The 15,616-nt window shown below is 34.2% G+C and overlaps 2 protein-coding genes across 8 annotated transcripts; one reads left to right on the forward strand and one right to left on the reverse strand.

Annotated features, from left to right (window-relative positions):
• Positions 1-308: 308 nt before the first annotated feature.
• LOC142519420 (nicotinamide/nicotinic acid mononucleotide adenylyltransferase-like) lies at positions 309-3,653 on the reverse strand. 2 transcript variants are annotated; one of them, XM_075622428.1, is made up of 10 exons: positions 3,217-3,650; positions 3,036-3,102; positions 2,711-2,784; positions 2,363-2,448; positions 1,804-1,887; positions 1,561-1,645; positions 1,154-1,233; positions 918-1,019; positions 720-778; positions 309-568 (listed from the first exon to the last, which is right to left on the reverse strand). In XM_075622428.1, the coding sequence occupies exons 1-10, from the start codon at positions 3,332-3,334 to the stop codon at positions 451-453; spliced, it is 873 nt and encodes a 290-aa protein (XP_075478543.1). In that variant the 5' UTR covers positions 3,335-3,650; the 3' UTR covers positions 309-450. The 2 variants fall into 2 exon arrangements, with proteins under 2 accessions (XP_075478543.1, XP_075478544.1); XM_075622429.1 differs by having other exon boundaries at positions 324-581; positions 3,217-3,653.
• Positions 3,654-10,066: 6,413 nt separating this feature from the next.
• On the forward strand, positions 10,067-15,097 carry LOC142518037 (soluble starch synthase 3, chloroplastic/amyloplastic-like). 6 transcript variants are annotated; one of them, XR_012813456.1, is made up of 10 exons: positions 10,067-10,314; positions 10,715-10,778; positions 10,866-11,296; positions 11,407-12,145; positions 12,330-12,458; positions 12,995-13,177; positions 13,677-13,808; positions 13,904-14,015; positions 14,301-14,750; positions 14,826-15,097. XR_012813456.1 is itself a non-coding variant. In XM_075620623.1 (10 exons), exons 4-10 carry the CDS (start codon positions 11,945-11,947, stop codon positions 14,935-14,937), a joined length of 993 nt encoding a protein of 330 aa, XP_075476738.1. In that variant the 5' UTR covers positions 10,067-10,314; positions 10,715-10,778; positions 10,866-11,296; positions 11,407-11,944; the 3' UTR covers positions 14,938-15,097. The 6 variants fall into 6 exon arrangements, 5 of the variants coding, with proteins under 5 accessions (XP_075476738.1, XP_075476742.1, XP_075476741.1 ...); XM_075620623.1 differs by having other exon boundaries at positions 14,301-14,424; XM_075620627.1 differs by lacking the exon at positions 14,826-15,097 and adding an exon at positions 14,126-14,227 and having other exon boundaries at positions 14,301-14,424.
• The last annotated feature ends 519 nt before the right edge of the window (positions 15,098-15,616 follow it).

Raw genomic sequence — 15,616 nt, forward strand, 5'->3', positions numbered from 1 at the left:
TCAACTTAACTAAGATTAAAAAATCAATTAATCGATTATCTTCATTTGAGATAACTATGAAATTATCTCCAACGTAGTGATTTATCAAAGATTACCACAATAAGATGTGGCAGTAAAGAAGTATTACCCAAAAAAACCTCTCATTTAGATATGGCATTCATTTAAATATCCCGAGATATGAGGAATATTTTGTATGCTTTCAAACTATTTGATCCACACAATTTTGGCAAGAAGACGTGAATGTCTCTTGGGAACTCCACATATTTCAGTGGAAACACGTATGAATTTGAGTTCTCTTTTCCTTTCTTCCTTTGTTGGGAATAAAAGCATTCATCGGAATTTCTTTGTAAGAGAATCATTAATAATTGACAAAAAATGTATAAGAAATAATGTTTCCTCATCACCATACATGTTCACTTTCCGGGCAAAAGAGATCCAAACAGTGAACACTTATCTGTTGATAGAATAATCTTCTGTGTGTCTTGTGTACAAGTTATTTTGTTGGATATAGTCAATTACTTCATCTGCTGTCAAATATTTCACAGACTGCCGTCTTGAAATGCAATCCCTGGGCATGGAAACTTGTGCATTGTAATAAGCTCGAATTCGTTGGATCAATGACCAAGATTCTAACTATCTATATAAAAGAAGATTATATATATATATATATATATATATATATAAGAAGATTAATACATGTTCAGAGTGGGCGTTTTTACCTCAAGCCCGTCGAACTGATCCCATTCGGTACAACTTCATCGACAATCTTGATATTATCCTGCAATGAATTATGTTGAACGAGAAAATAGTTCGTCTACAATATGGAGAGAAACTTGCAAGGCTTTTGAAAAATTATATAACCCCATTCGTTCCACAACAACTTTGGAACGACTGGAAGACACTAGGAAAAGTATTACCTTGAATTCATTCAAAATATCATCGTTCAATACGATATTCTCGACGTCTTGACCATCTCTACGGATGCAGACCAACCCAAAGTCTCTACATATAGTTTTCACCTGGAAATAAAACAATGCGCGTGACAAAACTGAGCAAAATGAAGTTTTAACAATTTGCTTTTGCAGATTATTTTAGACATGCACATTTCTGAATTAGGCTTCTTCCTCTACTCGAGCATATTGCACAACTTTACCTGTTCACGAATCCAAACTCCGGGAACGGTAAAAGATTCTAAAAGATCAGAACCACAAAGAAGCATGACTTTCAGAGAGACTACAAAAAAAAAAACAAAAAAAAAAACAATTTCATTAACTTGACATGTAAAAGCATGTAAAAATGGTAACGTCATTCTAACAAAGATATCTTATTTAATCATCAGAAAGAAAACTTGTAGAACAGTAAAATCCAAAAAAAGCACATGTTTTACATTCAGAATGATATTTTCGACATTGCAAAACTCTAATTTTGGGATAGACTCAACAAGATTGTCTATAATATCTCACTGATGTTTCACTTAAACTTTAGCTACTTTAGAAAATGGGATCTACATGCAATTAACCCACAATCAGTAAGAACTAACATAAAAGGAAATGAGTTTACCATGGGATACACATCCGCTCTCGCATAGAGAAGTCCTAACTCTAGACAAAACTGTTAATGTGCGCTGGTAGGTATCCTGACTTGCCTATCAGATAGAAATAGTCAAAAAGACAAAAAAAGGTACAAATTTAATTGCAGTAGCAGAAGCATGAGAAAAAATTCAAAACTTCCGAAATTTAATGATTTGTGTGCTAATTATTCTTTAGTCAGTTAATGTGCAATGTGTGAGAGAGTGAGAGTCACCTCCCATGAATCCACCATAATAAAGTTAGAACTTCTACAAGCGAGATCACACATGGTAACACGGTGTTGAGCAGGTAGAAGACCCTGAAATTTAGGCAAGAACATAAGAAACTGATTGGTTCAAAACCCTGATTAATATAATGAGATCTGGTGGAAGCTGTTTTTCCATACACCCATGACACGCAGGCATAAAAAACAATTCAAAAATTTTAAAAATAAAAAATAAGTTGAAGTTACCTTACTCTGAAATATTCCAATCAGACAGTTGATGAAAAAAACTTAAAAAGGCATGAGTTTACCGATCAAAAAAGTAAAATCCGTTTCCACCCATAGTTCTCAGGGAACTAGCCAGGTGCCATTATACATGTCATTTCTCATGTAGCTTCAGCAACTAATAATCTTATAATACCTTTTCTTTCATTAATTTTTTTCATCTTAACATCTTCATTATTGCTGAAAATTATTCTATCAATGGAAAGTCGACCAAGCTGCTACTTTCTTTGCCAGTAAATCAGGGAATGGGCATCCATATACCTCATGTCGCATGCTCGATACCTAACTTCTTTTTGTATGCATCATTTACAGGTGAGATATAACCACCAATGACACAAAACCCTTGCGAATTTAATGCGTCTCTTGCAATCTCTGACCAAAAGAACAAGAATTGTCGGCAAAACTTCATAGAAATATGCAACAACGAGCAATAACAATTAGCACAACTATCAATTTCACTAGGACAATGCGCACAAGAATGTATTTAACAGCAACTAACCCAAACTATTGGAGAACATCTACTAGTACAAGAAAAGAAATAAAGGGAAGAAACAATAGATAAAAGCTGGGATTAGAACAACACAAGAATTTATCATCATTGCATAAAAGTATCATTGACGATGAGATGTCTCACCAAAACAACGCAAGTGCATGTATGTAGGAGGATTGAAACTTCCAGTTGCAACCAGTACCACATAAACGTTTCTCCTGAAACAAATAGTTCAATGTCTAAGAAGACATAACCAAGGGCCAAGGGGAGCCATGATTCATATGCCAATATTTTTAACTAAATTATCAAAATAGGATATGCTAAAGAAAAGGAAAGCAAAAATCAAAATCGTTATGCAAGCCATTAAGTAAATTTAGTTGAACTAAGTTCTTGATCAAGAAATAGAAAAACTATAATCGGGATGAGAAACAAACTAAAAAAAGTGACAAAGGCTGAGCGACAAACTTACTGTGTCTCAGAGCTGGATAAACCATCTTGATTGATGGATTTCAAGGTTAATTTATCCCGCGGCAGTGCTATAATTATATCAGCAAAGGATAAATCCCAAGCAACAACAGGAGAATTTAGGCAAAAAAAAAAAAGACAATTTACGTATTTAACATTGGCTGTCTGCGAGATATTGAATTTACCCGAATCAAGAGCTGACATCAAATGTGGGCGGAATGACACTAATGATTGCAACTCTTCATCTGCAACGTCATACGATGCCGAGATGCATTCAACGCTTTTGATTTCAGTTGTCGCCATTTTACTCCAAATCCCAGACTCGAACTTTTCCCAATATATGAAATGCCCACTTCGAAAATTGAAATTTTTGGCAGAAATTCGAGATGACCACAAGCAAAAATTCAATCTTTAGCAGAAATCTCCGAAGACCATGAGTGGTCACAAAGTAGACAACAATCTGCTATCGGAGATTCTATCACAACTGCAATTGCAAAAATTAAGCTTTCGAAATTTGTGACCCGGCTGGCAGTTAACAATTGATTGAGGAACGTGTTGTGAAGGAAGGAAATTACGACAAATAAGGGTAATAAGAAGAAAGAAAATTCACTGTCACACTCATTTTTTTTCAAAACCCTTCATACCATTTTCAGTCAGCATTCATAAAATAATGATATATTTATTTTTTTAATTTGTTCAAAAAGGAATTATGACACTTTGTAAAGTTATTTTGGGTTTATATTAAAAAAAACTTAAAACTTCAATTTTGCAAATTAAAATTACAACTGAATTTATGTGAGATTCACCATTTTGAATTTTGTTAATTTTTTTAAAAAAATTGAATTAGGATTTTTTTTTGAATATGTTATTAGAAAATTTTAAATACACCACATTTGTGGAAAAAATACATTTTGAATTTGACAAAGAAGAAGTGTATAAAATTTAAAAGTTGAATTTAACAAACAATCTTTGCTGATTACGACAAAACGTCGCAAAGTTGCGACCATGCGGTCCAAAAAACCGACACAAATTTTAATAATTTTTTTTAAAAAAATTAGTTTTATAATTTAATTTTATAATTATATAAAATATGATGACATTACTGAACCGCGTTGCAAGATAATAAGTTTATTGGTCGTAGTATTGTTCACGCAAAAAAATTCAGTTAGATTGTTATCTGACTACAAGCTAACAAAATTCATTATCATAATTAAAATTAAAGCTAAAAAAACTTACCTCAATGTCGGAACTTTGATAGAAATGAAAGAAGTTAGCGAAAAAATTGACGGGAGTGTGGGGTATTTATAATCAATTAGTGACGGTTTTGACAACACGGTTGCTATATGCGGCGGTTTTAATTAGCGACGGTTGTACTTAAACCTAAACCGTAGCAAAAAACAGCGGTTTTTAAACCGCCGCCGATCTGGTTCTGCGGCGGTGTTATGAAATCAGCGACGGTGGTAAGATACGTCGCTAATTAGCAACGGTTTATTTAAACCTTCGCTAATTAGCGACGGATATTTGCTTAAACCGTCGCTAAGTATGTTAACCCGTCGAAACCATTTGCCAATTTATGATACCGTCGAAAACATTGTCCAAAAGCAATTCTTTAATTTGTGCAATCAAAAACCATCCGCACCAAAAAACTCAGTTGGCGCCGTCGCTGCTTGGATTGCAACCCACGAATCAGAATCAAAACACCCAAATATGAGAAATGCCATGTCGATATGGCCGTAAGTTCACCCCAACCTGGACTACGTATGTTAGCAGCTATGGAAGCAACATTAATTTCCTTGAAATAATCGAACTCCGCGTCAAGATCCAGTCTAGAGCTTGGTTTTACCCACCTGGACTGCGACAAATCGCCATGAATTGAATATTAATTAGACGGCGGCATAATAGCATATTGGGCATTATTAAATTCTGGAAGTAACGAAGAAACCCAATTAACATGAAAAGCTTGGTTAATTAAAGAGCTAACATACTTTCTACACAAAGCTCGCCCCAATCAAGAACACAGAACTCCCAACTCATTCCTATCAAAGTTGTGAGATAAGCCATAGATATATAATTATGTCCTTTATGTTTTTTGTGATGATCACCTTTTCGATTTATATTTTATATATAACCCAATAATACCACTTTATGATGATCAAATTATAAGCAACAATGATTGTATTATACAAATTATTTTTGTATATATTCAAAATATTTTACTCGATTATTATTCATTATACATTATAAAAAATGAAGTACGGTTTCTGTGAGACTGCTCGACCCAGTCTATATTTTGAAATAATATTTTTGATATAAAATATAATACTCTTTATTATCCCGGTCGGATAGGAGTTATGTTTCACAAACTTAACACGTAAGACACTCTCATGAGATTTTTTGTGATATCTTATTATTATATACCAATATTATAGATATTACTCTTTATTATTGTTTTATAATATTGATATTTAGGGATTAATTAATCATAAAAATTTAACTTTTACTTTGTTCTGATATGATTGGATCTTGGTGTACGTAGATCTAAAAGGAAATTTATATAATTCAGGTTAAATAATTCTATAAAATATAATTATTTAATTAATCATGCACATAAATATCATTAATTGAAACTTAATGCATATATATATACATTGTTAATTAAATAGTTTAATGGCATGCATAAACTAAACAGGATAAATACTCTATGCAAGATAGCCATTATTGGATTGGGGTGGCTATCCTGTAAAATTATAATAAATATTTTTTTTAACATATGAAATTAATTAATGAAGTGACATTGATGATGTATCTCTTTTCAAGTGTGATCACATGCAAATGCTGTCTGGTATGGTTTTTAATATGGATGTTCGTTCAGACAATAGGATACTACGTGCATGCATGCATGTGAAATTAGCCTCGTATCATTTTCAAGAATAGAATGGTTAATCAATAATTATAATTACATAAGTGCATAAAATAAAATTCTTATTGATGTTATTATTGTTTATTTATTATTTGATGTTGATAAATTCTTTAGTACATGGGACTATGATCAAGCTGCTGATTTCACTTTTATCATAATCTAAAAATAAAAGCAATATCGATCGGGCCTCAATCGAATATTGTACTAATCTTCAGCAGATTGTCTTGGCCCTTGAAGTTAATTACAAAGAATCTCATTTGTTGACTAAATACCAGTGCCCGTAAATCGTCACCTACTTATTCTCTATACGATAAGTAATCTTTATCATTATGTATGCGTTTATAATATATATATATATATATATATATATATATATATATATATATATAATGAAAATTAACTTTCTAGGTCCGCTTACTAGTCTATTTTTTTAGTTTTGATCTATGAAGTTTTCAAATTTTATATCTACAATAATTTTTATTAAATTTTCAGCTATTTTGATCAAATTATTGACATGACATCGAATAAATCAGCATTTTTCAATGTCATGTCAATATTTTTTCGATGTCACGTCAGTATTTTTAAATGTCACATCATTAATCCGATAAAATAATAACGAAAAAAATAAAAATTAATACACCAAATTCAAATTTTGAAATTTTAATGAAAAAAAAACACCCCAAAATAGAAAAATTTGTAGCTCAAAATATTATTTTCTCATATATATTATATATGGATTATGAAATAATTACCAATAAAGAATATTATATTTGATTTGATTTACTAAATTGAAATTATAATTATAATAAAAAGTAAATTATTATTTTACTCTTAATTAAGCCATTACAACTCATACTAATTGCAAAATTGACTATTATTAAAATTATATTCGAAAGAACCCTAATGCATTTTTACTCATCATACACTCGACAATATCTCGATCCAATATCCATGATCCACCGAATATGTGATATTTGTCATATACAGTACCTCACATTCCACGATTAAGCCATTACATAAATTGTTTACAGACTACAAGCAGCTGTCACCATCTTCGAAAATATAACACTTGAATTAACAAAAGAACAACAAAAAAATAGAAACCCGATATCTGAATTTACAATAGATATTTTGAATCGACGATAAAGTTTCAAGTTTTCTTTTTCCAGAGAAAAAAACTTCATTCAGTCAAGACTACACGGTATGGGCTGGTGAGAGAACTGGATTCCAATTTTTATGGGCCACCCATACTAGTGGGCTAACTGAATTGCATTCGTTTAAATTATGGCCTTCAAGACTGGAAGGCATGGGCCAGCGAGCCAACTGAATTCATCCCAGACAATTCAATACCAAGTTATAAGTCATTGAATATATCTGTCTTGGAGCTATTATATTTGTAGAACCAGCACTGAAAGTATCATGACTTGGCTGTTAAACAATACTTGTCTCCCAATCTCAGTGTGTATATTAAAACTGTTGTTTGGAACTTTGGGTCTGTCTTAGTTGCCACGACAAGAAAAATCACTGTTTCCTATAGAACGTGAACGGCGCAATGTAGCCACTGTTGAGATGGATGGAAAAACCATGATTCAGTTTCCAAGTCATGATAAGTTGCAGAACAGGTTACATTTTATGACTGGAAATTGGTAACAGATTAGCATTCGACTGGCTTATCACCTGCCGTACGAAAATTTGCATGATTGGGTTTTGCCTTAGTTAGAATGAGTTCAGGCATAGCAGCAAGCATCTATGAAAAATCCACAGAGACGGGATGCTGAAGCATTGAAAGCTCAATAAAAGAAGTAAACACTCGCACATGTACTTTGCCGATTTGCACGGGGAAACTGATACATTCAGCATTATGCTCTCATTATCGTATTTAAGCTTCTAAACTAATAGATAGCAAATGAATATTAGTTCCATTTAAAGGTGACATGCAGCATTATATTTTGTGGGGAGACATAATAATTACTTTTCCTTAAATTTGTTAGTTTCCAACATAATAAACTAATATTTTCAAACCCTAGCCTGATGATGACTAGCAATCTAATCTGATCCGATTGTCCAAAGTTGAAACTTTCCATGCTATTTCACAAATTACAAACTATTCCAATGAAAGGGGAAACACAGCATATTGAAACTGATGGGAAGACATACATAAATAAGACTTCTACAAGAGTTGACACCTTCCATGTCCTTTCATCATTCATGTTTCAAGCTTTAACAAATGCAAAAACAGGTTTTATGTTTGTAGCTGTAAAATCTATTAAACATATGATACTTTGAGATCACTCTTGTTGGATAGATAAGATGGCAAGTCTCCACCTCAACAAGAGAGGATCAGAAGAAGAAGTATGTTCAACATTGTTATGACATTCATATTTTGCTTTATTAAGGCATACAGAGTTTTCAGCTCAAACGAATTCTTTGATTATGTATTCAAAACATAAATCATGAAACATAATAATGTTGTTTTTCCAAACTTCAGTCATCACATAAATCTTAGAGTGGAATAGACGTATAACATGATTACCCACGGACATATTTTCATTCTAGTCCAGGGAAAAAAGCGGGACAATGAAATACAAAACATTAATCAGGAAAATATAGCTATATAAAGATACCATGTCAAAGATTAGGCCTACTCCAACCCATCAGTTGGAGAAGATCTTATAAACTCTGTACACATCACGAGATTGAATAGAAACAACGCACAAGTACACAAGACATAGATCATGATTGGTTCCGAGAAGCACAAACACCGAGTTGCATTCAATAGTTCGTTCCAAGATAATTTATCATGTTTCAGCAAGCGTCTACCAAACCTAATCCAATTTCCCAAGTTGTATTCAATGAATTTATCGCAGACAAGGTATGACTTTTCAACAAGCATCTACTATTCTAATACAATCTTACAAAGTCACATCTATTATTATCACGTATCCATGAACAGCTTTCCAATTATAATTACCAAATATAATCAACAAATTTTCGTGTAGAACCTACAACTCATAGAAACTGATCAGTTTTTCAATTTATTCATTTAATTTTTTCTCCTAAATAATTTTTGTGTTCCAATTACAAAAGAGAGGCAAAGCCAAATTTAACGAACGAAAAAGAAACGACCACCGAGGATAAGCCACAATGACAAAACAGAAGATCAGGACTGAGTTTCGTAAATAAATGACGTAGCAGCAGTGAGCTTTTTCCTCTGAAGACACCGAGGATAAGTTGTAACCCTCAAATTGAAGCAAGGAATACCATCCACGGCAAAAGCTGTCGAATGAGGGAGTGAGAACGCTGAATCAGAAGCAGCGTTGAGCTGGCAGAGAGCAATCAGGGCCTGGGCACCAATTTCTTTAGATCTAGCGGTGATTTTTGAGTATCTGAGTTGGGCAAGAGCTCCCGGCTTCAGATAAGTGTAAAACGACGGCGATGTAGCCAGTGACCTGAAACCGCCGCTTCGAACCCTTGCTTTCATGGTGATGAAGGTTTAGGCAAGTGCGGTTTTAGAGGGAGAACAAACAGTAGAAACCCTAGAGAGAGTGGGGATGGTATGGAGAGAGTGGGATGGTATGGAGAGAGTGGGGGAGATAGGGTTTTAAAATGGGGCAAGTGCGGTTCCAGAGGCGGGAAAAAGATGATGGCGGCCTACTGTTGTGGCGCGGCTGATTTTTTAAAAAGTCATTTTTTATGGTGGTTTTTGGGGTCTTCAGGACTCAAGGGGGTATCCACAGATTTTTAGTCGGGGGTGTCGTGATTCGGGTTTAAATCCAATTTCGCATTACTTTTTTTGGTGGTTTTTCCAACGAACAATTATTTTTAATATATATTTATATTTTATTATATAATTAATATTTTAAATTTTAATTCACAGTATTGTTGCTGACTTATTATTAAAATATTATGGTTTGAATGTAATTTAGATAGATTTAGTATTTTTTTATTGTGTATTTACTTTTATTAAAAATGTGGACAAGCCTCACAGTATTAAGGATAAAAGCATGAAATTACGAAAATAGCTATCTAAATACTTTTTATCAAACAATATTAACAATCTACATATTTCAATTATTTATAAATTTTATTATGTGTTGCGTGGATTTAAGAATTTCTCCTCGTCTTTAGCAAATTGATATCAGTATACCGACTCTGCTAAATTTTCGTGGAAACTCGAACCTCTGATTTTGTATTCAGTAGTTTAAGATAGGAGTGGAGCGGAGTCATACGCACGGAAATGGAAGTTTCTCTGCCCTTGCAAAATACAATCAGTTGCAGAACACTTTTTGGCGGACGAACTCAGCTGAATTATTCTGCACTTCTTGGATTTTAGCCTAATGGAAACCCTAGCCTGTTCTCAATTGTAAATATTCACTTCAACGTCCTTTTGTGATTCCGCATGTGCATGTGTTATTGGGTTGTCTAAATTCTTATGATGAATGAGAGTGTGTGGTTTACGCTTAAACCATACTCATTGTCTGATTTCTTAATCTCATTTATTCTTTTGATTTTATCCGTACGTTTATCGTGTGGGGTTGACATTAATGACGTGCGGCACTGCGGCTCGAATCCGTAATGTTTTCTGAAAGTGATTAATTTGTTTTTTGAGTTAGTGCTATGTTGGAGAGTATTTCAATAGTAATTGCTTGTACTCTGCAAATATTTATATCAGTTTGTTCGGATTTCTCGAATGATGTTGGATGGTTTGCTAAAATAGGCCGGATTGAGATTTTTGAAGTATTTTTGAACCTTTATTATTGCAGTCCCATGGATGGCAAAAGGCTCACAAAGCAACCAGGATCACACATCCATTTACTGCTAGTGCCGGTTGGTTCTTTTGATTAATAGACATAAGTCTTTTTTGAATATCGGTTACCTTTTTTCTCATGTTTTTCATTTATCCGTGTGATGTAGACTTTTCACGAAGAAAACAGATAAATTCTTCCACTCAAAGTCTAAAGATTCCACACTGAGGGGATTTATGCCAAGAACGCAGCTACCTACAAGCACCCAGAGAAGGGATACAAAGAATAACGAGGAAAAGGAAGGTTCTGGCACTTCACTATCCAATGATCTTGAGGGCTCCAACACGAAAAAAGTTGAAGTGGAAATCAGAACTGATGAAAAATTGGTCTCCAACTTCAGTAAAGCACCTGAAATTAAGGAGGAAAGCAAAAACGAGAGCAACAGCATTGACATTGAAGCAGCATCAACCAACAGACCATTGTCTTATCAGAAAATAAGTCATTACGATGAAAAATGATCACTTCCGAAAGTGGTTGACAATGTGATGGAGCCAAAAGACGCCGAAAGATTTACCAAGAGCGAGGTCAATATATATGCAGGTAGAACATTATTAATAAATTGATAAATTATTCCTCAATTATTAGCATTCTTATTCCTCAATTATTAGCATTCTGAAAGTCATAAAAATATTGAGATACACGATTTTCAGGAAAAGGAGACATCAACTGGGGATAATGATGTTCCTGAATTTGTAAGAGTTGTTGGAGGAAAACAGAGATATGCTAAACATCGTGAAGTTTTATGGCACGAGAGTATCGAGACAGGGGAATCCAGAGAAGCACGATCAATACATATGGTTGGAAAGAATGCTTCAGATGAAACAGATTCAAGAATAAACGAAAACAACGCTATTTTTAACACTGTGCAGCAGGCTGAAAGTACAAGAATTATTGATGATACTAGCATAAGTCAGCTTGTAAAGCCTAAGTCCGTTAAGGAAGATGACATTTTAATCAGTGATGATGGAAAGATAAGAGATCTTTTTCTAGCACTAAAGTTTGAGGAAGCTTATATCATTCAGTGTTTATCAATATAGTGGTTTATTTTTTAAATTTTATATCTAGCTATTTTCATTGAGTATGTGCTTTTTCCTTTAATCTCTCATTTTTTATGTCTTGTTCTAGAGCGGTAAAACAGCAGTCAAAAGAATCGTGACATTTTCGTTTTCTACTGACTTCGATCTCCTTATGTGTTGCTTGATGCCTGTTATATGCCAGGATATAATTCCTTGTCATGATTGGTCTAGTGCTCCAGTTGCACAGTTATTCAAGGACCAGTACAGGCATTATGGTCTCGGTAAAGCCCGTGTTGTCTTCACCATACACAACCTTGAATTTGGAGCACAATTAATTACTAAGGCCATGGAGTTCTCGGACAAGGCTACAACTGTAATTTCCTCTGAGGCCTTCAACTAAATTATTTTAACGACTGGCGCACTTAATTGCTATTTTCTGCGCTCTCGACTATGTCAATATCTTGATGACTGGGAACTTTAAGAAGTAGAAGCATAAATTGGAATTGCTGTTTGCCTTTTCTATTGGCTCTTGCCATAACTGGTTACTGTGTCTTCAGGTGTCCCCTACTTATGCTCGGGAAATTTCAGGAAATCCTTCCATAGCCTCAAACATTTTCAAGTTCCATGGTATTTTGAATGGAATTGACCCAGACATGTGGGATCCATACAATGATAAGTTCATCCAGGTGAGCCAATTACATTTTAAAGTATCTTTCAATTTGGGCTACAGGAGGTTGAGATAGATGTGTTGACAATACCTTCTTACTAGTGTATAAGTGTCTCTACTGACATTCCATATCCCTGTGCTTGAGTTGGAAAGAGATGTATATGGCCATGCCTTTAATTACCGTGTCGGTTCAAGTAAAACTGGCTGAGGGTGATGTTCTTATGCTTGATAGCTTGGTTACGAAACCTATAACCTAGAGGACGTCCAACATGTTTTTACATGACATGATGATGGATGCCGTAGTTCTCTCTGTTTCTCTGCCTATTTTATTTTAGCATTCATGCATGATTGGCCTGTTCTCCTCATTCCATTTGGGATCCATTTCTTTTTATTTTTTTGAACATTTTATTGAAATACTATTCAATTAACGTCAATAATCATGAAGTCTGATGATTTCAGACCTTTAATATTATGTTTGTGTCATGCTTGTACTTCAAATTGTAATGCTACACTCATTTGTTATTTTTCTGGTGCGAACTTGATGCATACTTACAGGTGTCCTATACTTCAGAAAATGTAGTTGAAGGCAAAAAAGCTGCCAAGGAAGCTTTGCAGCAAAGACTTGGGTTGAAAAGAGATAATTTGCCCATGATAGGAATCATTAGTCGCTTGACTCACCAAAAGGGAATCCACCTCATTAAACATGCCATATGGCGCACACTGGAACGTGGTGGACAGGTTTGTCTAATTTTTCAGTTGAATCTACTCCTGCGTTGTCTTTTTGGGTCATTCATTGAAAGGATGCACTCTACGGAAATAATGAGAGTTTAATTTAAACAATAGGATTTATTTGCATCTGAATTATCAATTCCAACAAATATATAAGGAAGATCAATTTATTTCTTTCAAAATTGTTCAATAAATGCGATGGATTATATCTTGTAGTTCAATTTTACTTGTTTGAATTGAATTGCATGGGTTTGTTTGGACCATTGAATGAACTACTATTCCTTTGCCATGGTCTATTCGTTTATGTTTTGCTCCTGTCCTCACACATATTCTTCCTCAATATGTTGTAGGCATATATGCAAGTATGCAAAGCTCGACCTTCAGTTTTAGATCAAAATCAATTTTCTAATGCTTGAAGCTATTTTTTGTTGGATAGTTTGATTTTTTTTGGGAAACAAGTTAGATATCAACTTACTATTAGCTGTACTGGGAATGAACTTTTTAAAAGGTTGTCTTGTTGGGTTCGGCTCCTGATCATCGGATCCAGAATGATTTTGTTAATTTGGCAAACCAATTGCATTCTTCATATAATGATCCTGCACGCCTATGCCTATCATATGATGAGCCTCTTTCTCACTTGGTATTTTCTCATGGAAACTAGCCACTTTCCTTGTATGTTTGCAGATTATATGTGCAATGTACATTTTCACCTACTTTTATTTGTATGTTACCCAGATATATGCTGGTGCGGATTTCATTTTGGTCCCTTCAATATTCGAACCATGTGGACTTACTCAACTCACAGCCATGAGATATGGGTTAATTCCTATTGTTCGTAAAACTGGTGGTAAGTTGTTTTGGTTAGATGGCTTTAAAGGCTTTAACTATCTAGCAGTTCAAGTTGGTGCGAGTGAAAGACCTTGCTGAGCAACTAACCATCTAAGTTGTTTTGGTTAGATGGCTTTAAAGGTTTTAACTATCTAGCAGTTCAAGTTGGTGTGAGTGAAAGACCTTGCTGAGCAACCAACCATCCAAGTGGAATATGCATGATGTTCCTTGGTGGCATTCTTTTTTGTTGCTTGTCTTCACATTGAACTCATTTAAGCTGGTCTTTAACAAATTTACCATGCAGGACTCTATGATACTGTTTTTGATGCCGACCATGATAAAGAAAGAGCACAAGGTCATGGTCTTGAACCGAATGGTTTTAATTTTGATGGTGCAGATGCTGCTGGTGTTGATTATGCTCTTAATAGGTAAGTTGGTACGGCTACATGTTTTCTTAGTTTTCCATGGTGCTCCACAGATAGTTGCATTTCTAGCCTGGTATGGCATGTAAATAGCTTGGCTCAGACATTTTAGCTTCATCTCGAGGGAAAGGATTTGTTTCCGGAGATTTCACCGTTGATTCTTGTTGAATTTGGTCTCTTGTGTCAACAAGGAAAACTGAAAAAACACAGTTTACGTAATGGTATCATTTGAAACTAATTTACATTTGCATTGGAACAAACGTGACATCTAAAAGATAATGAAGAAGATAACTGGGAAAATGGATTTGATTGAGAAGAGAATCCTCTATAAGGTTCTCTCTATTTCATAATTATAAAGTTTTTATCTTTGCTTTAACGGGAAGACTTACTATGTTTACTGTTGTTAGAGCAATATCTGCTTGGTATGATGGTAGAGAGTGGCTAAATTCTTTATGCAAGCGAGTCATGCAGCAAGACTGGTCTTGGAATCGTCCTGCTCTCGATTATCTGGAGCTCTAACATGCTGCTCGCAAATGAGAATGTTATTACGGAGGTTTTTGTACAGCTTTAGTCACAACTTCCGTTTCTGGTAAAATTTTATGTTTTAAAGTATATTTAACAAATCTGCAAATTCATATCGTTACCGTAAATACTCTCTTATCATCCAGACAATTTTATTGACATTGTAAAATGATTTATTCCTTTATTTTTAGAGAAATTCATAAATGTACATTAGAATCTGGTCGTCCAAATGATGGTTTTGTGACTAGAGATTTGTGATTGATTATTTCTGGTGACAAGATGGAATTTTAGAGCAGGCAAGAGTTGAAAATGAAAATGAAAAAGAAAAGTGAGTCGAAGTTGATTGAAATGGGCCAATGGTTTAGCATAGTACATTTTTGTGCTCCTAATTGTTTTGATCTCATCAAAAGAGAGGATAGAGTTAATGATTTGATATATGTTTTTAATTGGACATCACTTCGGGAAAATGCTCGACAATAAGTTTTAAATGGCCAACATGATTGCGGAATCCCATTTCTTTTATCTATATTTATATTTATATTATAACAATAGTAATATATGATGATATGATTGCATATTGGACCCTAAAGGGGGCAATATGTGGGTCCAGTAAGGCTCGACGTTTTCAAGATCAAGTGCATCCGATCCGCTTAATAATATAGACCTCTTAAAAGTA

Source organism: Primulina tabacum, chromosome 11 (assembly GCF_025594145.1).
Source record: "Primulina tabacum isolate GXHZ01 chromosome 11, ASM2559414v2, whole genome shotgun sequence".
Lineage (NCBI taxonomy): Eukaryota > Viridiplantae > Streptophyta > Magnoliopsida > Lamiales > Gesneriaceae > Primulina > Primulina tabacum.